Source organism: Dermacentor albipictus, chromosome 6, assembly GCF_038994185.2.
Source record: "Dermacentor albipictus isolate Rhodes 1998 colony chromosome 6, USDA_Dalb.pri_finalv2, whole genome shotgun sequence".
NCBI classification, from domain to species: Eukaryota; Metazoa; Arthropoda; class Arachnida; order Ixodida; family Ixodidae; genus Dermacentor; species Dermacentor albipictus.
Genome location: NC_091826.1, coordinates 19183809 through 19208525, shown reverse-complemented (window position 1 = coordinate 19208525; position 24717 = coordinate 19183809). Strand labels below are relative to the sequence as shown.

Genomic DNA, 24717 nt, shown 5'->3' with positions numbered 1-24717 from the left:
CCGATATCTCGAAAATATATACTCTAAGCTGATGCTAATGTCAGGATTTAGACTAATTGGACATACTTCGAGCACAAACTGTGGAATTGATCCCAGACTGAAACGTGCCTCATATAGTGCAAAAGTAAAGAAAACTCGGCGATGAAAAAGCTATTCGACGATTATGGCGCGGTTACTTACGTCCACCGCGGATCTAAATAATCACCAATGGTTTGTATCACATCTCGGATTTTTAATCATTGGATACAGTCGATGCTGCAACACCCAAAGTTTAGAGAATTACAACCCCCTTTTCTCACAGTGTCGTGCGCTTCGAGAAAAAGCTCACGCATTTCGATTTTACTGGAAGCAAGTACCTTTTGCAAGATGTATAACTGAACTAGTTGGTTGACATTCACCATGAGGATGCTTTATAGCGCAGATGAAAAAAAAAAAAAGACAAGCAGGTGACCACCGCTTGCTTCGACTTGAGCGCGCAGTCTGTCGTTCAACTGAAGTTTGCAGTAGTAGATTCAAGATAGGCGCAGTACAACATCGAAAGAAACCAATCTGAGTTTGCTGTTCTTCCGCTGCTTGGCAGCACTGTCGCGTGTGTGAGTCGGGCGGAACCGATACGGGAACCTTGTAAACGGAGCCCTTGCTCGGACTGCCGTGGCCTTCTTCCAAACACACCTCCCCAGCGGGGCTGTCAACGCTGAGACGATGCAAGCGCTCGCGATGGCCTTCTTAGGACGGCGGACTGGATCCTCACTCTTGGTTTGCATCCTCTGGCAGATCGGTAAGGCACGTGACAACTGGTAGCGTTGTTAATGCGCCGTTTCACAATAAGCTCAACGTTCGAGTCTAAACAGCAGTAAGCATGTAGAAGCAATAATAATATTTGGGGTTTTACGTGCCAAAACCACTTTCTGATAATGAGGCACGCCGTAGTGGAGGTCTCCGGACATTTTGACCACCTGGGGTTCTTTAACGTGCACCCAAATCTAAGCACACGGGTGTTTTCGCATTTCGCCCCCATCGAAAGGCGGCCGCCGTGGCCGGGATTCGATCCCGCGACCTCGTGCTCAGCAGCCCAACACCATAGCCACTGAGCAACCACGGCGGGTCATGTAGAAGTATATATAGTAAAGGCAAGGCGCAGACGACCAGGACTCAAGACGAAGAGCACAAACGACAGGACCCGCGCCACTCACGATGGTCCTGTCGTTTGTGTTCTTCTTCTTGAGTCCTGGTCTTCTGCGCCTTGCCTTTACTACTTCAAGCATGAACCAACTAGCCCAAGCAAGAGTTTTACTTAAGCATGTAGAAGTCTCCGAAAAAAAGGAAAATTACAGGAAAGACCTCTGGTACTACTGTCCGTACTTAGACCTGCAGGCATCGTAGTTTCGAGAAGTTTCGAGAACATTGATGGTTTCTGAAAGCTTCCGAATTCGATGGATTGCCTTCGGAATCCGTGACGTCGCACTACCGTACGTGCTGTGATGTTTCTGCGCAAAATTTTACGGAGACGTCAAGCTTGGCCCTTACTATTTCCCTCACTAGTAATCAACATATCCCCGCCTAATGAATGAGAACGAAGATTGGTACGGCTGAAAGCAGAGCAAGCTGGTAACGACAAGCAGGCCCACATTTTGTGTTGTTCATTTTGTTTTATATACTACGCACCTCCCTGGGTGCGTTCAGTAAAAGAGATAGCTCTATGAGCGATCGTTCTTTTTAAAATTTTTTTTTTCCCTGCTGCTATGATGCTGTTTTGCTTTTTTGTTTGCCAGTTGTTGAACTGACGAAGACGAGTCTTGGATCTACGTTGGTTCTAGAGCTACACTTCTTTCGACCATTTTTAAGCATCACAGTTACAGCCACCTGGTCAGCTCGTACGTCCAACGAAAAAAAAAAAAAGAAAATCCCCGTGGCATTTGAAGGTCGAAGTCTCCAGGTCAAACAATAGCAGGAATACAAAACAACAGTAAAACTCATGTGAAAAGGCTGCCATCCACAGAGCGGGAAATTCTTTCCATTTTCGTCGTTATCGCTCATGTATCGGAACATCAGAATCGGTCTTATTGTGATGGTTAGAAAGATTACAGTACGTTAACATACACCAATGACTGCAATCGGACTTGCTTTGCAAACTAAACATAATAAAGCACAGACTATAAGTAGTTGTAACAAATCGTGAACGAGGGGCAATGCTACTGTTACTTCTGGTGGCTTCTGCAGCTTACGTGTCTCCGCGTTAGGAAACCTGTCTTTCAGCACATACCACGACTGAGAACGAAGTTGTCAAACAATACTTCAGCAATCCAGACTTGTTTAGCGTTACTCTAAAGTGTATTTTTAAAATGGAATTAGCATGATGCCGATACCAATGTTACTTGCACTGCTCTTGAATAGCGTTTGATTCAGTTTATCATTTTTTCCCCCCCGTTTGCCGCGTTGTACATACGCAAAAAAAAAAAAATCATGGACGTTACATCGAACGGCAACGCGTAGCAAACAGAGCTACATGCACCGACGGTCGGAGCAGCAACGAACTGTGGCGACTCCGAAACGACCTGCTGGGAAAGGGTTACGACCCCGGGACTCGACCTGCCACCCACGCCAACGACACGACTGAGGTGCTCATAAGCGCCGACGTTATCGACGGCCCTTACCTGGTGAGTGACTGACACGTCGAAGCAACGCACAAACCGACAACGTTAAATCAACATTAAATCTTCATCCTTTCGTGCATTTTAGTCATGCGCTTAAGCTGTTTTATATGCGTAACTGAGTTTACGTCATTCATTACACTACATTTGTCGTTTGTATGTATTGACAGTTCTCTTTTTAATGCACTATAGGCTTATATAAATACAATTTGTTTTCATTGATATAATTTTTTCTATGTTGGATTTTCGCTATTGTATTCGTTTGTTTTAGTTAGCTTGCCCTTCTTTAATACATCTCTACATTGTTATTATTAACCGAGGATCCCGTTGCCGTCTCTGACGTTGGGACCCTCGTCCGTATATTGTATCTTACCAATTCATTGTATTTAAACAATAATAGAGTGGAACTGAAACTGAAACGTACGCGCTATAAAATTGCGTATTGCTCTCTATTACTGGATGAGTTGTTGTTGTCTACCGTCATCGACAAAAGTTTACGGGACACCGGCTCGACGACCACTTTCTGCTCAGCGAAGGCACGGCGCTTCTAAATTTAATGAATCGCTGCGCAGGTCGCAAAATCGACGACAGACTTAAAGGTTGAAATCGAGGCTGTGGTGACCAGGCTGTAGGCGGGAATTCAGCTTTTTTTCGCAATGTCCACGTCCCGTTAACACTTAATTGTGGCCTACTTTACGTGTCCCTCCTTCATCCATGTTTTCATGGGCACCGGTCTGTAGTTTCGTGTAGCATACGCGTCTGAAAGCGCTCCTTTTTACGCGTCTTTAGGGCACTCACTGCAATGCGTCTCAACCCGCCGTGGTTGCTCAGTGGCTATGGTGTTGGGCTGCTGAGCACGAGGTCGCGGGATCGAATCCCGGCCACGGCGGCCGCATTTCAATGGGAGCGATATGCGAAAACACCCGTGTACTTAGATTTAGGTGCACGTTAAAGATCCCCAGGTGGTCGAAATTTCCGGAGTCCTCCACTACGGCGTGCCTCATAATCAGAAAGTGGTTTTGGCACGTAAAACCCCATCATTAATTACTGCAGTGCGTCTGGCGGTCGAAAGGACCGCCAAGCATACGAAATGCGTGCTATCCTAGCTGTTAAGGCATATGATAAAGTCATATAACTAGGGAGCTTTTTCTTCTCCTTAAGCGCATTGGCCTTTGTGGAATAGCGCATAGTTTAACAGGAGAAGACGCAGAGTTGTCGCTGCAGCAACCAGCCACATTCTACTTAGTTGCTGGTGTAAAGTGTCGATATAGCTGCGTAATCGTTAACATGCGACACTTAGCGAAATTTATTCGAGAAAAAACATATATGTAGCAAAAAAAAAAAAAACGTGTCTAACGCGTTGTGGCTGGACATTGCGTCATGGGACGTCGCCACCAGCGTTGTTGCTGCCAGCCACGTCTCCAACAGCCCGGTATTATACGTATAGGTTGATATCTTTACGGATAATCTTAACCTATGTTTTTCCAGGCTCGTATATTTCTCGTCGCAAACGCATCGTGCTTTTTTTGTGTACATAGATAATAAATTTAGCGATTTTTTTGACCTGGTGAGTCGTTATATTCCTTGCTAAAAATTTTTCGAACGCTCAGGTATGGTTAAAATTTCGAATTACAAAAGAGAGGGGGCGACAAGTAAAGATTTTTTACTGTAATTCAGTCGTTCTCTTTCGATGCCCGGCTGCCCGGGTCGTGACGTCACGCGAACGTCCTGAAGGACCGCCTCCTACATAAAGCTTCCACGATTACTGATCACTTGACATGATGCCACTTGAGAAGACCGACACTGAAACTTAAGCTTTGTGAAAAGAATGAACGCAGTAAGCGTCGTAATCGCACCGCTTTAAATGCATACAGCTTGTCGGCTTCCTTACTCAAATGCGCACTAATAAGTTATGGTAACTCGCCCAGCAATACCAATGCGTGAATTCGAAAGCTTTGGTAGCTTCGCAGTAGGCCGCTTGAGGTGCAAGTTTATTTGAGCCGATTTCTCTCTGAAAACAGCGCATTTCCGCTGTGGAGGATTGGCGAAGAATTGGATGGGATTAGGGAACGCCATTGTGCTCTGTAGCAAGCAACGCAAACATTTGGGAAGAGAGGAAATATCCACGGAAAGGGAAATATTATAATGAACTAAGAATTTAGTTAGAGAACTTACTTGGAAAAATAATAAAACTCTCAGTGGCAACCGGAGAGAGAGAGAGAGAGAGAGAGAGAGAGAGAGAGAGAGCAGAACTATATCGAAAATCAGAGCGATAATGATAGGCTCCTTCAGTTTAAGGCTTCGCTGAATGCGTCCCGTAGAAAGAGAGCTGAATGCGCGACCTTTTTTTGTTTTTGTTTCAACTAGATTTATGCTGTGCTTTCTTGTGTGTTTCAGTAAACAATCAGTCGTAGAGTAGGCGGACAATTCATTTGTCATCTTCACCTTGTGCTTCCTTCTAAACAACCTTTTCAGAAACGAGCACTATACAATTCAGCTAGGTACCTTTGGTAGTCGTTAGAGGGGGCTCAGTCGTGAACCATATAACAGTCCAAATCGAAACGGACGATCAGAGAAGACACTGCCACCAGGAACGCGAGACTATATACAACTCCAACGTTGTGAACCAGCTCTTGTGGTGTCTGCGTCTTCCTCTTGTGTACCGTTCGATGGTGATGCGTTTCACGAATAATCAAGCGCAGCCAACTAGGCTGCCTTACTGGATTAGTTATAAACAGGACAGATGTACAGTCGCACACGAAATTTTACGGACTACGGGACCTGAAAAAAAAAGAAGTAAGGCCAACTATCTTTACAACGGCCTCACAGAAGCCTCGCAATAGAGCCTTGTATCCACATTTCCAGCCGCTACTAGTATACTCTAGTACACGCGCAAACCGTACATCACATAGTGATGTGCAGTTTTACTGGCTACTTTTACAGGCTGCTCGGAAATTCAACGTTCTGCGAGATCGCGTCGTCCGTAAAGTTTTGTGGTTGACTGTACATAGCAAGATGTAGACTTTAAGTGATAAACACAGGCAGAACAGGGAATGTTTCATTCTTGAAGAAGAAGCCAGATAATACGTATATACGCGTAGTTCTGTGCTCTTGTGCCAAGATTTAGAAATATTTGTAAATTACGGTCCCTTCAACATAATTTCCCAGCTATATTAAACAAGCGCGAATGCATCAGTAATTGCACTTTTAAGGAACCCAAAAGCCACTTCGTAAATTTGTAATAGTTATTTATTGGTCGATTGCACTTTTACGTTATAATTGTTACATTTCTGCGTTGTTACGTAATGTGACGTTAACATAATTGTACCTGAACTGTTGCTAATGCTTGTGGTGTAATTTAATATGCTATTATTTGGATAGCTATGACAGTTTCAAGGTTTGCACGCAATTGCATGGTTAGCACGCAATTTTAATTTCTATTGATTTGATATCTGCCCAACGTTCTGTGTGAGGCTTATAAACATTACTTATTGCATAAATAATATTAGTGCCCAATTGTTGATTTGCTTTCTCATCGTAAAGTGTTCAGAGATTTTTAAATGTGTACGTATACAAGTACACATTGCTGGCGTTTATGTGCCCTTGTCAAGGCTATGATTCTGCTTTTAGTTCCTGTATTTTATTCCTTTCCAGGATGTGTGTGAATCGAATTGAATTGAATTGATTCCACAAGAGCCAATGTTTCGAAAAGAAGGCTTGTTTTCGTGAAGGCAATAACTTTCAGGAGTCGGAGCTATAATGTAAAGTCCTTTATTTCAGGCCTTCGCAGGATGCGTTCCGCAGAAAGAAAGAAAGAAAGAAAGAAAGAAAGAAAGAGAGAGAGAGAGAGAGAGAGAAAGAAAGAGAGAGAGCTCCACGAGCGATTTCTTGTTTTTACAATATTGCTGCTGTACTTCGCCAGTTCTTGCCGTCACTGTCTCATTCTCGAAACGCTGCTCCGGGTACGTCCCCTGTGACACTGTTAAGCATTAGTTAAGGGGATTTGAGCCAGCCATGCTAGCGGTAAGAGCAAACATTCCCGTGGCAGGCCAAATGTGATTGCTCAAGGAGAAAGAATATAACGAATTAAAAGAAAAGAAAAGATGGCCAGTGACATGGCTGCTGTTCAGGGAGCGCGAGCTTCGGTCCATCGTCGTTTATAGAACAGATTAGCAGTTTATTCTGACATTTACAAAAATGTCCTGTGTTAGCGGGACTAAAGGCGTAGAGTTCTACTTCACGAGACCCCGGAACTTCTGAGGCACACTCGTACAGTCAAAATAAAGGATACAAGTTTCACACGCAGCATTGGAGGCAGCTTCCTCGTAGTTACAAGCGCAGTGACAAACAAAAACAACACAAACTGAAAATGATGGGTAAATGACGTATACAGCACTAGTAAATCAAATGTGCGAATATGCCTACGGCCATCGATATATACAGGATGGATTCTGAGGCTTACTTTTCAGTGGTTCTGTGAAATATTTGGAACTCTTGAAAAGTGGGGACACAGCTTAATGTGGACATTGCTTATTTTGACATTGTTTTACCTCTTTTTCTCACCGCCGACTCACCGCCTGGCAGCATCCCGAGAGAGAGCTGTTCTACGCAGACATCGGTGTATGCATGGTAAGTGGCTCCGTGACTACCTAACCTTTCGAAAAAAAAAATGGTTTCAAACTAGAATGAAATTATTCACATAAACTATATGGCTGTCTCAGAGAAAGTAGGTAAAAGTTTATTTACAACTTTTACGGGCTCTCTGTATGCGACTTCTGGAAAGTGGCTCCATGCAGTCAAACCCATCCTCCTCCCCCCTTCTCTCCGTATTCTAAAATGTTACTTCATTTAACGCTTCACCTTGACATTCTGACTAGTCTCTTCATTGAAAACCATAATTACCGATTTCTCTGTGCGATACATAAAGCCTGGATTCCTTGCAGCATTGTCAAGAAAGCAGACATCAGCGACGTCCCTCGGCAGAAGTGGTCATTGCGCTTCACATCCATACAGGCCAATTTTTGAATAGTGTACTTTTTTTCCAGTCGATGGGCGGCGCTGTACTCAGCTTGATCGAGTGGAGGAATAGCTTCAAGTAAAGGATCGTTTGAGAATACGGGAGTAAAGGCCTCATATAGACAGGGTCTGTCCTTAGCGCTTTACACATTCATCTATTTAGGTCACGTGAACAAAAATCGGTTAATACCTATAGACAGGCCTAATAGCAGATACAAAGTCGGCAGACCATCCGCGCGTTTTTGCGCTGTATTTTTATAAGGAAAAAAAAAGAGTATGTCTATGACGCAATAAGGATTTTGTGGGAAGTGCCGTCTGGTCGAATTTGCCAACGTGTTGAAGAAAGACATTTCGGGCTTATTTTGAACAGCGTAGCGTGTAATCTGCATGTCGGCTATGCTTCTCTTTCCGTACCTTAGACTTGGAAGGATCACCGACTCAAGTGGAACGCAACGCAATACGGAGGACAGACGGTAATCCGCCTAAAGACGGGCGACGCCTGGAGGCCGGAATTGTACATGACGTCGTCTTGGTAAAGTTATCACTTCTTGCGGCTTTTTCTAACCTGAGAGTAGATGCATGGTCACAACGCTTGGTTTAACACTCGCGATATGTTTCAAATTAGCGTCACAGATTTAAATCGCATGGCTCTTAATTATGTCGCCTCTGTGGAACAAACCTATCTGTTTCACGAAACAACAACGACAATAACATAACACGTGAGGCATGTAGAAAAAAGAAAGAAAGAAAAGAATACGGCAAGGTGTAGTGCTACATATAGAAGGCTGTGGCTGAATACAAGGGAGGTGCTTCCTCTCAACAACAACCTGCAGTGGGGTGAAATCTAGTGTACAGGGATGCGAGTTTTTTTATTTCTCCTAATAAAAAATCGAGAATAAAAAATTTTGCGGACACCGTTGCTATGTTTTTACTGAAATTTATAGATATATCGCATTCTATGGTACAGATGATTCAGCATAACACTTCGCATAGTTACTTGCCTGACTTTTAAAGAGGGAGCGGAGGGTGGCGGGGGGCAGGGAATGCGAAGTTGCTTTTGTCTACCGGGAAGCTAGCTGGTGCGAGGACGGTGCTGACATAAACTTGTAAACTTGTGCTGCCGTCTGCAGGCAGCTGCGAAAGCAGCCGTTACTGGAGGCTGGTCGCGTGTCATTGAAGTGCTGGCCAACTCCAACTTTTTTATTCAAATGCATGTAAAATAGGGAAATCCTCCTAATAGACAGCCGCCGGACTGATCTGAATAAAATTTGTTGCACTCGAGAGAGGAAGTTGTCTACCAACTCTTGGAAGCAGAATATATATTTAGAACTTCGAAGTTTCGAATGAGTAGTTGAAAATCGGTAAGCTAACTGAAAAAAACAAAACAAACAAAAACAAATTGAAGCATGAAGCTTACGAATTGGTAACTCTGCACTGAAAACAAATATGAAAGTTCTATGAAAAATGCATATGTTAGAGCATCTGAAGCAGAGCACTATGGTACACTAATTTACAGCCCAAAAGCAATTGTTGCGATGTTTGTGTACAAAGGTTTCGCAAAAGTCCTACTCACAAATTAGCGGTACATTTACGAGGGATGGATATATGATACATAGATTTGGCACCGTTTGGATGCATTACTAGGCGTTATACATATATATATATATATATATATATATATATATATATATATATATATATATATATATATATATTCGTTTCGTGTTTTCAGATAGAAGCTACCGAGCCAGAGAGTTCTTATTTTATTTTTCTGATTTTTTTCTCTCCTTTCTTTTGGCAATCGTGTTGTTTTGGGAAATATATTGAGCGCGAACATCGCTAGCATTAAATAAAGCATCACTAGCAATCTTGCTATGCTTGTACTCCATGTAGCCCATTCGCGTCTACAATGCCCAGGTGCTTGAGGGTACGTAAACGAAGTAAAGATAAGAGAAATGAAAAGTTTCCTCTGATGAGGAAGCTTTAGCTCGGGCCAACTCCGACGCGGTTTATTCAAATACATGTAAAACGCAAAAACGTTTTTCTGAAATAACCTCTGGACCAATTTTGATGAAATTTGTTGCATTTGAGAGAGAAAGTTAAATTCTAGTGATTGATGGAAGCAGAATTTCGATTTAGGGCCTGAACTTTATTACAAGAATTTTCACAAATTCGAAAGTTTAAGAAAAAATAGAAGCACGAAGTTTACCAATTCATAGCGCTGCATCAAGAACAGATATCGCGGTTCTGTGAAAGCATCCATTAGATCATTGAAAGCGGAATTTTTTACGTTGTCTACAAGGGGTTCAAAAGCTGTTTTTCTATGTTAGTAAATTTCTTGAGATTCATGTGTAACATATCAATTTTGTCCGCTTTAGATGTACGATTAGATGCAATTCACAGAATTGCATTGTCATTTTTCGTTGCTGAGTTACGGAGCTGTAAACTTGATAGTTTTGTTATTTGAATATTTTTGATTTTTGCCAATGTTTATTAAAAGTTGACGACCTAAATAAAAAATTCGAAACAGACAGTCACTACATCTTAAGTTTTACTTTTAAATGCAACAAGCTTCGTCAAATTTGGTGCAGTGGTTGCCGAGAAACACGAATTCTCCTTTTACATGTATTTAGATAGGAGCACCCGAGCTAAAGCTTCCTCTTAAGTGAAGAAATCGTGGTACATTAGAGGCGCAAAATGGCGCGAACTCCTCGCTCGTAAAATGCAGCTGGCTCTCTCGTCGCCCATTGGCTGACGGCAGTCGTGGTTCTAGCCGCAACGCACCGATTGGACGTGCGAGAGAATGAAGTTGTTCAACCTTTCCACAAAAAAGCTTGCTTGCGCGCAGCAGATACTTCGGTGGGCCAGCGACCAAAGTGCCACGAGTAAAAAAAAAAAAGAAAGCTACAACTGACAGCTGCGGCTTTTCTTTCTATACCCAGGTCCGACGTCTACTCCAGCCTTCTCACAAATTACATGTTTCTTGTGAACGACGACGGCAAAGTTCGAATGTGCTCGGCGATGTCCGTGCAAACTTTTTGCAGCGTAAGTCGCGCCCACCTACTTCTTGGACATAGATATGTGAGCGTTGATAACACAAGACCAAGAATAACGGGACGAACGACATTTTTTTTTCTACCGCTTTTATTTGTACAAAAAAAAAAACTGACTCAAGTGTCTTGAAGATTGAAGTGCCTTGAAGATTGTTGAAAGGCCATCCTGTTTGTAATTATTTCTTTTCTCCCTCTCGCAGTTATAAGTCAGTGGTTTGTAACTCTCCTGATTCAAACTTTATACAATTAATTTTTAAGGAAGTTTCGTTCCTTCCGACAAGTAAAATAGACTGGCCGCATCAAAGCTGATTCCAACCTCTCCAGTTGAATGGCATTAAGGCCTGACTATACGTCCCTACAACAAATTTGCAAGAGTCGATTCTATAGCAGCCATCTTTTGAAGTTGCTGCTATAGTGACCATGGTGTTGTTGGCGGAGCAGGTGCTGACGCTGATTTTCTTTTTTGTCCTCCGAGTGAAATGCTAGACAGGGTAGGCGGATATTGCCTTGCTGTTAAAAAAAAATTCTTGGGTTTCACGTGCCAATACCACGATACGATTATTAGACCTGCACAACGTAGCGGCAGACTCCGGACTAATTCTGAACGCCTGGGGTTCTTTAACGTGCACCGAAATGTAGGTACAGGAGCGTTTCTGCATTCCGTACCCGCCTAAATGCGGCCGCCGCGACCGGAATCGAACCCTGGACCTCGCGCTCAGCGCAGCGCGACGTCACACATCCACTAAGCTGCCGCGGCAGGTCGCCTTGCCGTTCTTTCACGGTTTGAAAATAAGGTTTGGAGATGTTAGTGCTCCTTCGTTTCCGCTCAAACTTCGCAGCAAGGTAGAAATTTATGCTCCAGGTTCTTCACTAAAGCGCTCAGCATACTTGCTCGTACAGTTCGCCCAAAACAGAAAAGAAAGACAAGAACAAAACACTGTCGCATCTGCCCGCCGCCATCGGAGAAGCGAAATCTTGTAGAGACGTGGGCTGGCTTTGCTGTCAGTCGACAACCAAAGGTCCTGAAGCGCCGAACAAAGGAACAATGTCACCCGACGTGGTTGCCTAGTGTCTTTGGCATTGCGCTGCTAAGCATGAGCTCGCGCGGATATATATCAACATCCATATATATATATATATATATATATATATATATATATATATATATATATATATATATATATATATATATATATATATATATATATATAACGTGACAATTAGTTTCTGTGCAACTGTGTTTTGCGTGGGTCTATATTGTTATGTGTTGGTGAGCGAGGGCTCGGACACTTCTTTGAAAACGTGCCGTGCATACAGGGATTCCTACTTTGTATATGTGATCGTCCTGGTGGAATTGTGCCGTGATTGGGACTCAGTGTTCGTATCGTCTCTTGTCGAATAAACTTTTTCTAAACACAATCAAATCGCGGCCACGGTGGCCGCATTTCGACCGGGGCGAAATGCAATAACGCCCGTGTACCGTGCATTGGGTGCAGGTTTAAAAAAGACCCAGGTGGGCAAACCTAATCCGGAGTCCCGCACTACTCTGTGCCCCGTTATCCAATCGTGATTGTGGCACGTAAAACCCCGGAATTTAATTTAAGCTTTTAAAGGACAATGTGACCTGTTTCAGCAAACGACATGGAGCAAAACGAACAAATAAAATGAGTTTCTGTGCGATCGTAACTGAAAGCAAGGCAGCAATAATCGTTAAAACTTACTTTTAAGGATGCTGGAATTGCTATATAAATTACTGCCGGTGATTATCAAAATTGGCGACGCCTTTCCGGAATTTCTCTGCGTCACTATGGTAAACTAAATGAAGAAATTCGACAGCGCAAGCTGTAATCAGATAGCGCAACACATCGGTAGTTGGAGATCGCCGGGGGAGGCCTTCGTACTGCAGTGAACATAAAGATAGGCTAATGGTGATGACTGTGGTAGTTTTTTTTTTTTTGAAACGGACAATGCCATGGCAACGCAGCAGAATTTCAGAGAGCTATCCCCGACTTTGGTAATCGTCGTTAATAATTACTACAGGAATTTTCTTCATGAATCTGCTTGATCATCGCGATATCGTTCACGTCCGCAGTGTAGATAGCGCGTATTCTCTTCTTCACTCGTGCACGTCGCACGTTTCTTGTCGTACAAGCGCTTGGCTCGCAGGCGGACATGACGCACTTCCCGATGGACCGCCACGAATGTGTCGTTGAGTACAGCACCATACTGAACCCCGAAAAGGAGGTCAACCTCACCATCGACCGAACCGACTCCCAAGGGAAAACGGACTCGGAGTTTGCACTCGTCTCCCTCACCTCCAAAACGTGCGTAGAACTGCGGCCCACTATCTTTTGAATGTGCAAGTCTACCGTGAACACTGACTCATTCTATACGTTCGCGACGGAAACCGCGCATCAGGGGTCGGCACAGTATACAGAGTGCGTTCGCGATGTCCTGTTTTCGTACAAGCAGTGGGGTATACTACAGTAATCCTCCTCGTTTCGTCTTCCCCGTTTGACCAAATGTAAAGACTTAGCGTATGGGCAAAGATTTTTTCTGCTGTAACCCTTGGTAACATAGCTAGCTTTCCTTAATCTCGTTAAAGACAAATTCCATTTTTGCAGCCTCGGCGACCTTTTTCAACCATTTTATTTTTTACTTGCAGGGGAACAGGGCGTAAATTAGACGAAGCCGGAGAGAGGCGCAAGGAATACACGGCACTGTTGTTAACAACAACAACAACAACAACAACAACAACAACAACAACAACAACAACAACACAAAACAAAAACAACACCACCACCAACAACAACAACAACAACAACAACAACAAGTCTTAGGCCCCTCTTCGTTTTTGTCAGATTCCCTTGTCGCGATGGGCAACCAGCATGCTCAAGTTGAAGCGCTGCTCGACATCTTATGGACGCAGATGTAGCCAGTGATTAGCCCTGGCAATATTGTTCAAGTTACACTGACTACGTTCAATGCCTCGCCCTCATTTTAAAGCAAGGGGTAATAATGCGCCTACGTTTGTCTCAACTTCTAAGAACATTCTAAGTAGCTCATTATAGTGAGCCATTTGGATGCTTGAAAGCGGCTTTTATACGTGTAGACAAAGCATAATCTTAGCATGTGATATTGTTTTAGAAAACTAGAAAATTGCTTTCCCTTCTTCCATTCTGACTGCTGAATTACCACTGAAAAAAGGTCATTTAAATGTAGCATTAAAAAAGATAACTAGGTACGTGTATGGGAACAATTGCAGCATAAGAAAGACAAAATTTCGAGCAACACATAATTAACATCATCCTAATTATTATTATAATCTTGATGATAAATCTTTATTAAAAGAGGGAGGTCACATTGACCTATCCAAGGTAATGAGGTTCACTTCGTTACTTTTCGCAAAAAAGGGAATTGTTTTAGGCCGTTCTCTGGCCCCAGCCTTAAAACATTTACCAACACTGACGGTGATGCCTACATGGCGAAAATTCTCCAGCGTCGCCGACCACTACCCGAGGATCCAGGTACTGCTGTTGTAAGTGCGGTCAGGTCCTGACTGTCCAGCGCACTCTGGCTTAACTTGAGGTGGTGAGCTTAACGGCGAATTCGTCGGTGAACTTGTTGCAGCTTAAACTGCGTAATGGATTCGAACCCTGTGCGTCCGGACGGCGGGCGTCTCCACTCATCGCGTTGCATTTTCGGGCAGGCTCCTCATGCCTGACTTGCTCAGAAATTGGACATCGTTATTATTCTTTTTTTTTCGTTCGTTTAACTCGCGTCCGCATGCTGTAGTGAAATTAATCAACCGCAAAGTAACTTGGAAACCGCCACCAGGTTTGAGAAAACACATACACACATCCACTCTACCAATACAGCACATAGTGGTATGTACCGAGAGTACACATCAATCGCCATTTCGAGATGCCGTGAGCTTTCTATGCAGTATGATTAATAGACAGAAACTCACAGTCTATACTTTGCGTCGCCCTTGCAACAACAACAACAAAAAAGATGTTTGGGACATGTGTAATGATTCAACGTAACGTGGTACATACAAGTAGTAACGTTTAATTGAATGTTGCGAGTTTATCATGCGTAGTTACTTTCCTTGTTCATTTTAGCAAGTTTCTTGCGATGAAATGGTGCTTAGTTTAGTAACATTGCGTGTCTAACTTGTGTAATTTCGGTAGCGTTTCTTTCAAACCAAATTTATGCTGCTTTGTTGCTTGCGGCTCAGTGGTCCTGGATATTTCCTAGTGTGATATTTCCGACTAGGCACGCTTATTTTTTTTTTTACCAGTTTTGAGAGTGTTATAGCCACTTGTTCGTCCCTATTTATCTGCCATTCTGATACTCGCAATGCGTGCTCAAAGCCTCAAGAAGTGTCTAACAAAAGAAAACTCAAGGCCTCTAGTAACATTATGGTACTTTTTCGTTGTGCCCTACTCAGCGAGATCAAGGATTACGAAGAGTACGGCCGCTACTCGACCGTGGTCTACCGCTTCGTCCTGGAGAGGCGCAACCTGTTCCAGCACTTCACGCTCCTCCTTCCCGCTGTCGGTGTCGTGGTGCTAAGCCTACTGACGCTGTGGCTACCGCCGATCTCGGACCGGCGGTTTACAGTCGCAGGCGTGGCCCTTCTGGTGTCGCTGCTGCTGCTGTACCAGGCCGACGATGCGGCAGCGGGGTCCAACCAAGTGCCAAAGATCAGTGAGGAGAGCGCCCGTTATTTTCGTCCTTGTGTGTATCCTCAAAAGTCAAAATTGGAAAGATTGACTCGAGACTGTGACTTATTGATGGAGAGACAAAGAGTAAGTTAAAATGGCATCTGGAGAGATTATCCTTGCGAAATGCCCGGAGTGCTACTTGAGGTGATATGATGAGGGATGAATGAAAAGGAGGGAGGAGGAAAATAAAATGCAGGCCAGAACTTCGCACCGCCTAACTCTCTAAGCATTGTGATGAATTTGTTGTCTCGACAGCTGCGAACGCGTGCCTCACGGACGACATTGCGCAATCTCATTTATTAAAGTGACGTTTCTATATCTTGAGCAAAACGTGAACAAGGTGAATGCAGGAGCCAACGTTTCGACAAGTGGACTTGTCTTCTTCAAGGCGACGTACGCTGAAGCTGACCGCTGACCCCGCTAACTTCGACGAAATTTCGCCGTCATGGCACATGTTGAGCGGATCAGGATAATGTGAGAAAAGAGCTAGGGGCCAGGAGGATTACTAACAAACCCTTGTTCTGCAAAAGGCGATGGCTGCGATAGCGCTTCGTTCAGAATTGATATACTGTGGTCTATCAGAACAATAGTGTACCAGAGTAATAGTGTACCAAATGTGTGTACCCGAGGTGCCCGCAGTTGACTTTTGTCACGAATTAAATGAGAAGAATGAAGCGACAGGATAAGTATGCCCCGGGCCACTGTGGCTCACTGGTTATGGCGTTGTGCTGCTGAGCCCAGCGACGTGGGTGCGATTGCCAGCCACCGCGATCGCATCGCGATGTGTGCAGAATACAAGAAACGCCCGCGTAGCCCGATTTTGGCGGACGCTAAAGAACGCCCATCGTTAAAAAATAGTTTTTAGTCCCGCGCTACGTCGTCCCTCGTTACCCGCTGTGCAGTTTCAGTACTGCAAATGAAGATTGCTTTTATGCGAGGTCAGTCTGGTTGGTGCATGTCGAAAGGCAGTTGAGACGGCATTGATGCCAGTAGCAGTACGTTTGGTTGGGTAACTGGCATTATTCCAATGACCTTTACGACTATGCTGATGAAGATGGTGTTGATGATGATACCACTAGCTCCTCACGTTTTTTTTTTTCTTGCAGCCGTTGTTCTGAGCACCAGCGTGTTGATCAACGCCCTGACCATCGTCGCCACCATCGTCAACATCAACCTGGTCAGGTTCCTGCCGAATGTCCGGGCGCTACCGCCAGTGGTCGGCAAGGTGGCGGGCAGGATCGCGACAGGTGTGCCCTTGGTGTGCCCTGGTCCAAAAGCCTCATCCGAAAGCGCAGAGGGCGCTTCCGTCGACATCGCACATGCTGTGATCAGGGCACTCGACCGCGCATTCTTCTTGGCCTCTTTGATTACATTCACCGCTATTATATTAGTTTGAGAGGGACTTCGAAGAAACCTTTGTGGACGTCGACAGCGAGACAACGTAAACTGCCTTAGAAGACCCCCGGTCTGGTTAACGGAAAGCAACGAACAGAGTTTCGTGAAGCGGGAAAATAAAATTGTGCAGAAACCCATTGACGATGATTGTCAATTCAGGCGAATAGCCGAACGCTTTTAGAAACATATACCTTTTATTAAAAGAATGATTCTCGTGAAGCCGTATACTTGTGCTCTGAGGATATTTAGGTAGCGTTTGTTGCTTCATTGAGTAATTCTGTAGAGAGAAGGGCCGTTAACCAGAACACCTGTAGGGGTAGTATTCTTGGCTACACGCATAAGCAGATTCGTCGTATGTGCGTTGCCTTTAGCCTCGCAGTCGCCGGGATGGAAGGCGAATGCTGTCCTCCTCTCCCACAACCGCCCCAGCCGGAGAGGATAGCGGGAGAAGGGGGAGTGCTGTCCTTCTCAATTGCTGCTCCACCGCCGCCATATAAACATTGAGACGCCCCAATGCTTTCGCGCGACAACAGGTGCGTCCTAAATAATCATAATAGCTGACGATAATATATATATATATATATATATATATATATATATATATATATATATATATATATATATATATATAGATGTGGGGTCTGATGTGGGAGATGTCACACCGTACTCTTGGGACAAAGGAACGACAACACAGTAGTGCAAACAATCACAAGGGTATTTATTGCACCTTTCATACATCAATGCCTGCTAGCCGAGTTGCTATCCACAAAACATGCCGATGGGCGCGCGACAAATCTAGAAGTCCGACTCACCGCGTCCTCGCGAGCGAACATGTTCGCCCCATGCTGGATCCCAGCGCCTGGTCGTTCGCGTGTACGGTCACGCGAATCGTGGCGCGTACGAAGGCGGCCACGCGAGGCGGTCTCGCAGATGCATCGGTCGCCGCGCGCGCGGGATGTCCGCGCTGTTCGGCGACCCGCCGGGGAAGAGGGTTGCTGCACGTGCAGCACGTCTGTCCCGCTGGCTGTCTCGAACCCAAGAGCGAGCGCCTTGTCTTTCCCGAACCCAAGTAACCGCGCAGCGGCGCGACGCTCGCGCCATCTCTCGGACTGCGCTTCAACCACATCGACTGCGCTGACGTCACGCAGGCCACGCGGCGAAGCGGGACCACAGGAGACGCGCTATGCGGGAAAAACATCAGGGGAGGCGCGAGGGTCGCGCATCCCCACAATATATATATAGTTGTATTAGTAACCGAAACTCGACTGCAAGTGAGCACGCTTAGTAAAGCAGTGAACGGGGCTAGTTGGTGGACATTTATGATTGTATTTCGCTTAGTGTTGCACAAACGAAACTAATGGACGAACATAAGGAACGAAACGTGGATGTACGGGGCACAATTTTACTAACAACTTGTTTAATGCACGTTAAAGAAACGCTTATATACAAGGTGATGTGGGGGATTTCCCTCCCTCCCCCCTCCCCCCGCCCCACACACATACACATCACCTTGTATATAAGCGTGTTCTTTAACAGCATTAAACAAGTTGGTAGTAAAATTGTGTCATCAGGGTGGGACTGCGGGAAACGAGTCGCGTGGCTGAGCTAAGGCTGAGCTAAGTCTGGAGTACACAGCTATGTTGAAGTACACCGGAGCAAACGTCAAGTGTTCTGAAATGAACATTTCTTTGGTTTTGGGCACGTGAAACCCCAGAATTCAAAATTCCACCGTATAGGATCTGAACTCTGGCCGCACAGTTTATCGGCATCGCAGCCGTCGGCTCTCGCTAATTTCAGTCAGTCGGGAACACCCAACTTGCCTCGAACTACGCGAAATTTAAGCGTAGACCACACGTACGCCACGCCTGTAGCGCCTTGCAATAAAAGGCGGTTGGCGTCTAGATGGGACTTGCGGTCACAACTCCCAGCCGCCCCTAGCTAGACGTGCTTCGTATTGAGCGCTGCCAAGTGGACGCAACCTGGACTCGCCTGCTATCGTTACAAGACAAAGCCGCTCCGCACCAAGCAGCACGGCCAGGTCGGAGCACGCGAGCTCGCATTCCAGCCACGCAGTTCACTTGCAGTTGCGCGTAGCTGCGCCTGCTGCGCAGGCGGTGACAAACCCTCTCGCCGTGACGCTGTGGGCATGGACATCAGGGCCGGTATTTCGTAGCAATGCCTTTTCCGATTCTATGCGTTTTCAGGCTTTTCGCGCTTGGCCAGTGGTCAGAGCGATGGTATGCCCACATTATCTACGGGATCAGGTGGCCATGTGTGGTGGATGATAAGAATAGCATAGAATAAGGTATAAGGCATCGCTACAAAATAGCGGCCCTGAACTCCACCGCCACTGGCGCTGTTCCGCTGTTTCGTCACGGAGGACGTTGTCGGCGTATGGGAAAAGTAAATATCGCTCTCAATGTATCTAAGTTCGTACTGTAGGTTCCACTGAAAAATTACTTCGGTACTGAATTCCTGGGAGCTATCATAATCGTTCCAACGCCCTTTTGATGCTTCAAAATATTGTCGTTGAGTGCCCCTCTGACATTCGTGACGACTGGAGGCGGTGGGGGGGAAGGGGAGGTATTGCAGAGGTTATGTAGGGGCAAAAGTTACTTGTTAGTTAGTTAGTTAGTTAAATGGGGTTTAATGGCGCAAAAGCGGCTGAGGCTATGCTGCGCCAAACACGAGGTGTTTGAAAATCCACGTTATGAAGGAAAAGGCTTTGTTAATCTATACTTTATGTAAAAAGCCAGTGTCATCTAGAAATTTTCGAACGTCACATAATGGTACTACTGGGTCATCACCTAAAATTAGAGCAGGGTGTAAAGGTATCGGGTAATTAGGAGTTCCGGGGGCAGTTACTAAACACAATTTTTTTTTTCTCTATTTCGATGCTCTATACGCGAAGAGCCTAATATGTTTGCCCCCTGTCGTTGAAGAAATAAATGTGATAATGCACATGCTTCCATTCGCAGGGATCGCGAGGCTCGTATTATTCGCAATATTATTCGTGCATTCGTACTTATTATTGGAACAGTTTTCTTTAAAAAATATGAAAATTGTGTCAGGCCGAACTTCACTTGGTTTGCAAACCAAAGACACGCCATTTATGGCGAGGCTATTTACCTAACTTGAGCAGAATCAGGCGGCCGCAGCAACTCATGTTATGCATATGTCTGGAATTGTTTATACAGGGCGGTTTTTATTAGATGACACAGATTTTGTTATAAAAAGGCTATAAGGGCCACGAACATGGCGATTTTTGCAGAGGAGTTCCTAGGCGAGGCCAACAGACTTTACCCTCTGATAAGGTGAACTAGCAATTGTATTTAATTAACCTTTTTATTAGTGTTTTACGGAGATTTGTCTAAACGGTGAATTTGAAGGCAGTAACATTTTAATGCACCATCATTTATTGAAAATAATGAAAATCGCATCTAATTCGAGATATTTATCATCGAATTTCAGCCGTAAATTCAAGCAATATCGAAACCGAGCGCCATGGGAGCGTGGAAAATGCGGCCCCAGTTTTACATCAGACCGGAGCGCCGCGTGACGACAAGCGCGAGGAAGTTTGTTCGTAGCGGCCCGTCGCGGATGGACGGACGGACGGACGGACGGACAGACAGACAGACAGACAGGCAGACAGACAGACAGACAGACAGAGACAGACAGACAGACAGACAGGCAGGCAGACGGACAGACAGACAGACAGACAGGCAGGCAGACGGACAGACAGACAGGGACAGACAGACAGACAGACGGACAGACGGACAGACAGACAGACAGACAGACAGACAGACAGACAGGCAGGCAGACGGACAGACAGACAGAGACAGACAGACAGACAGACAGACAGACAGAGACAGACAGACAGACAGACAGACAGACAGACAGACAGACAGACAGACAGACAGGCAGACAGACAGACAGACAGACAGACAGAGACAGACAGACAGACAGACAGACAGACAGACAGGCAGGCAGACGGACAGACAGACAGACAGACAGACAGACAGGCAGGCAGACGGACAGACAGACAGAGACAGACAGACAGACAGACAGACAGACAGGCAGACAGACAGACAGACAGACAGACAGACAGAGACAGACAGACAGACAGACAGACAGACAGGCAGACAGACAGACAGACAGACAGACAGACAGACAGAGACAGACAGACAGACAGACAGACAGACAGGCAGACAGACAGACAGACAGACAGAGACAGACAGACAGACAGACAGACAGACAGACAGACAGACAGGCAGACAGACAGACAGACAGACAGACAGAGACAGACAGACAGACAGACAGACAGGCAGACAGACAGACAGGCAGGCAGACGGACAGACAGACAGACAGACAGGCAGGCAGACGGACAGACAGACAGGGACAGACAGACAGACAGACAGACAGGCAGACGGACAGACAGACAGACAGACAGACAGGCAGGCAGACGGACAGACAGACAGAGACAGACAGACAGACAGGCAGGCAGACAGACAGACAGACAGAGACAGACAGACAGACAGACAGACAAACAGACAGACAGGCAGGCAGACGGACAGACAGACAGACAGACAGGCAGGCAGACGGACAGACAGACAGAGACAGACAGACAGACAGACAGACAGACAGGCAGACAGACAGACATACAGACAGACAGACAGAGACAGACAGACAGACAGACAGACAGGCAGACAGACAGACAGACAGACAGACAGAGACAGACAGACAGACAGACAGACAGGCAGACAGACAGACAGACAGGCAGACAGACAGACAGACAGACAGAGACAGACAGACAGACAGACAGACAGACAGACAGACAGACAGACAGACAGACAGACAGACAGACAGACAGACAGGCAGACAGACAGACAGACAGACAGACAGGCAGACAGACAGACAGACAGACAGACAGGCAGGCAGACGGACAGACAGACAGGGACAGACAGACAGACAGACAGACAGACAGACAGACAGACAGACAGACAGACAGGCAGACGGACAGACAGACAGACAGACAGACAGAGACAGACAGACAGACAGACAGGCAGACAGACAGACAGACAGACAGACAGACAGAGACAGACAGACAGACAGACAGACAGACAGACAGACAGACAGACAGACAGACAGGCAGACAGACAGACAGACGGACAGACAGACAGACAGACAGACAGACAGACAGACAGACAGACAGACAGACAGACAGACAGGCAGACAGACAGACAGACGGACAGACAGACAGACAGACAGACAGACAGGCAGACGGACAGACAGACAGACAGACAGACAACATTAAAAGAATAGATAGATAGATAGATAGATAGATAGATAGATAGATAGATAGATAGATAGATAGATAGATAGATAGATAGATAGATTACATTAAAAGAATAATCAGAATGATTGCTAATGATCGGGGCTACTGATACGTCACGTTTTGCCGGGCAAGCATGTGCGGCTGTGTGTCCGCTCAGGATCTGCCGCGTCATGCTATCATTCAAAATTGTACGCTCACTTCTTTACAGGACATTTCTTCATAAAAAAACGCGCTAAAGACGAAAACGAAAGGAACAGATACGACAGGACTGGCGCTGCTTCCAACTGGCGTTTATTTCGAACGATCGTCTATTTATTTGCCTATTATAATCTATTATCCTATTATCTCTATTATCTATTATTATCAAATATTATTTAATCTATTATGTACGAGGCGCTGCCTTCTGACGCGCAGCCAGACGCGCTGTCTTGATATTGCCTCGATTGAGCTTTGGCATTTGATGATGACTGTCTCCAACTTGGTGCGATATTAAATTTTTTTAAAAGATGGTTGTACATGATTTGCAACTGCCTCTGAATTTGCCATGTAGACAACTGCCCGTAAGGGCAGTTGACCTAATGCCTTAACTTAATTATTGAATTTTTTAATTGCCTCTTCTGAAGCTCAGATTATTAATAGCAAAGTAGGCCGCCATTGGAAAATGAACCTGTCAACGTTTAACGTTAGAAGGTTATCTAGTGAGGCGAGTCTAGCAGTGTTATTGGAGGAATAGAGGGTAGTAAATGGGATATAATAGGGCTCAGTGAGGTTAGAGAGAGAGAGAGAGAAAACAAGGGTAGGAAAGGCAGGGAGGTCAGCCAGAACAGCATCCGGTTTGCTACCCTACACTGGGGGTGGGGGAAAGGGGAATAGAAAGAGGAAGAAAGGGAGAGAGTAAGTACTGAGTACGTGTGGGAGGGACACCATACACAAGGACACTATAAACGGTCCGTTAAGCCCGTGCACTTCAAGTACCGCACTAGTGCACGAATCGCTTTTCGAGCCAGTGACGGGTGTGGCCACGGTTCGAGTATCTTCGGCTCGGTGAACGGTCTCGAGTCCAGTCTGCGTAAAGTTGCCCGCAGAGAGAGGCGTTGGACATCGTAGCGAGGGCAGGTACACAATAGGTGCTCGATGGTCTCCTCGCACCCACAGGAGTCGCACATCGGGCTCTCGGCCATTCCCATACGGTAGGAGTATGCGTTCGTGAACGCCACGCCCAGCCACAAGCGACACAACAAGGTTGCTTCGCCGCGGGAAAGGCTAGATGGCAGTTGTAGCCGTAGCGTGGGGTCCAGTTTACGTAATCTGCAATTGAAGCCACTTGAAATCCAGAGATCTTGGGACTTCTTGCGCGCAAGTAGGCGAAGTTCTGTGGCAGCGTCCGACCTCGCCAAAGGTGTTGGACACGTCTTGGTATCTTCGTGGGCACACCGGGCCGCCTTGTCAGCTAGGTTGTTGCCGACGATGCCACAGCAGGATCCGCCTCCAGAAGGTATCACAAAACACGTATTCCCCATTTACCTCACAATCCCTGACATGCACAAGAAGTCTGATATGGCTGTTTCAGCAATATTCTAAATGTCTCAGTCTCACATGTTCGAAAAGTTTCCAGATTATCTTCAAGTTTTCACAGATGCATCTGTACACAACGACGGTCAAGGCGCCTCTGCAGCTTTTTACTGCCCTTCAACTCAAGTACGACGTATCTTTCAAATACCTCATCCAACTTCGTCAACAACTGCGGAACTAGCAACGAATAATGTTGCACTGAAATACGTGCAAGAGGCGTTAACTACATCGAAGGTTGTCATCTTTACGGACTCCCGTGCTGCCCTTAGCAGGTTACAACGCAGTGAGCTTGATTGTCCACTTGTGCGCAGTATTACTGACTCTGCGAGCAAAATTACATCACGTGGGGTATGTCTTGTTGCCCAATGGATACCTTTACACGTAGGTATCACCGGAAATGAAGAGGCTGATCGGCTCGCTTCAAGTTGCGCTCATAACAACTGGGACTGCCCAGAAATTTTGTGCAAGCTTGATGACGCTCGTTTGCTGATTCGTCGCCACCTACTCAAGCAGCATCCAGATCAGCGCGTCGCAAATGGAACGTTCCCACCCCGTGTTCGCGGTCGAGGCTTGCCTCGTCGCGCTAGAGCACAATTGCTCAAGCTGAGGGTTGGTGGCGTGAACGTGCACGAATGTTTATACAGACAAGAGCGTGTGGCAAGTCCATTGTGTACGTTTTGTGGCTGCTACGAGACACTTCAGCACCTTATATTTGAGTGTCCCGCTTTCAGTGCGCAGCGCATGCATGTCGCTAGTGAGAAACTATCATCTCCTTGGCCTGCGGTGTGCGACACTCGAGGAATGTCTGTACCCAAGTGGTTGTGCATCTAAACGTGATCAAGCCCATCGCACTCTACTAACCTTTCTAGGGTTAACTAACTTAGGTTCACGTTTGTAGCGTGAACATTCAACATTCTGTAGTAGCATGACCTTCAGTGACCGACCCTACTGTGTGTGATCTGTAC

General features: G+C 45.7%; 1 protein-coding gene across 1 annotated transcript; it reads left to right on the top strand.

The window, feature by feature from the left end:
- The first annotated feature begins 652 nt into the window (after positions 1-652).
- On the top strand, positions 653-16975 carry LOC135896324 (acetylcholine receptor subunit gamma-like). The gene is made up of 8 exons (XM_065424688.1): positions 653-778; positions 2494-2657; positions 7236-7280; positions 8087-8199; positions 10610-10712; positions 12887-13044; positions 15174-15433; positions 16557-16975. Exons 1-8 carry the CDS (start codon positions 703-705, stop codon positions 16844-16846), a joined length of 1209 nt encoding a protein of 402 aa, XP_065280760.1. The 5' UTR covers positions 653-702; the 3' UTR covers positions 16847-16975.
- The last annotated feature ends 7742 nt before the right edge of the window (positions 16976-24717 follow it).

Coding starts and splice junctions, on each gene's coding strand:
- LOC135896324 (XM_065424688.1), top strand. CDS start 703: ATGCAAGCGCTCGCGATGGCCTTCTTAGGACGGCGGACTGGATCCTCA. Junction 7,281..8,086: donor CAGACATCGGTGTATGCATG/GTAAGTGGCTCC, acceptor TCCGTACCTTAG/ACTTGGAAGGATCACCGACT. Junction 8,200..10,609: donor TTGTACATGACGTCGTCTTG/GTAAAGTTATCA, acceptor TTCTATACCCAG/GTCCGACGTCTACTCCAGCC.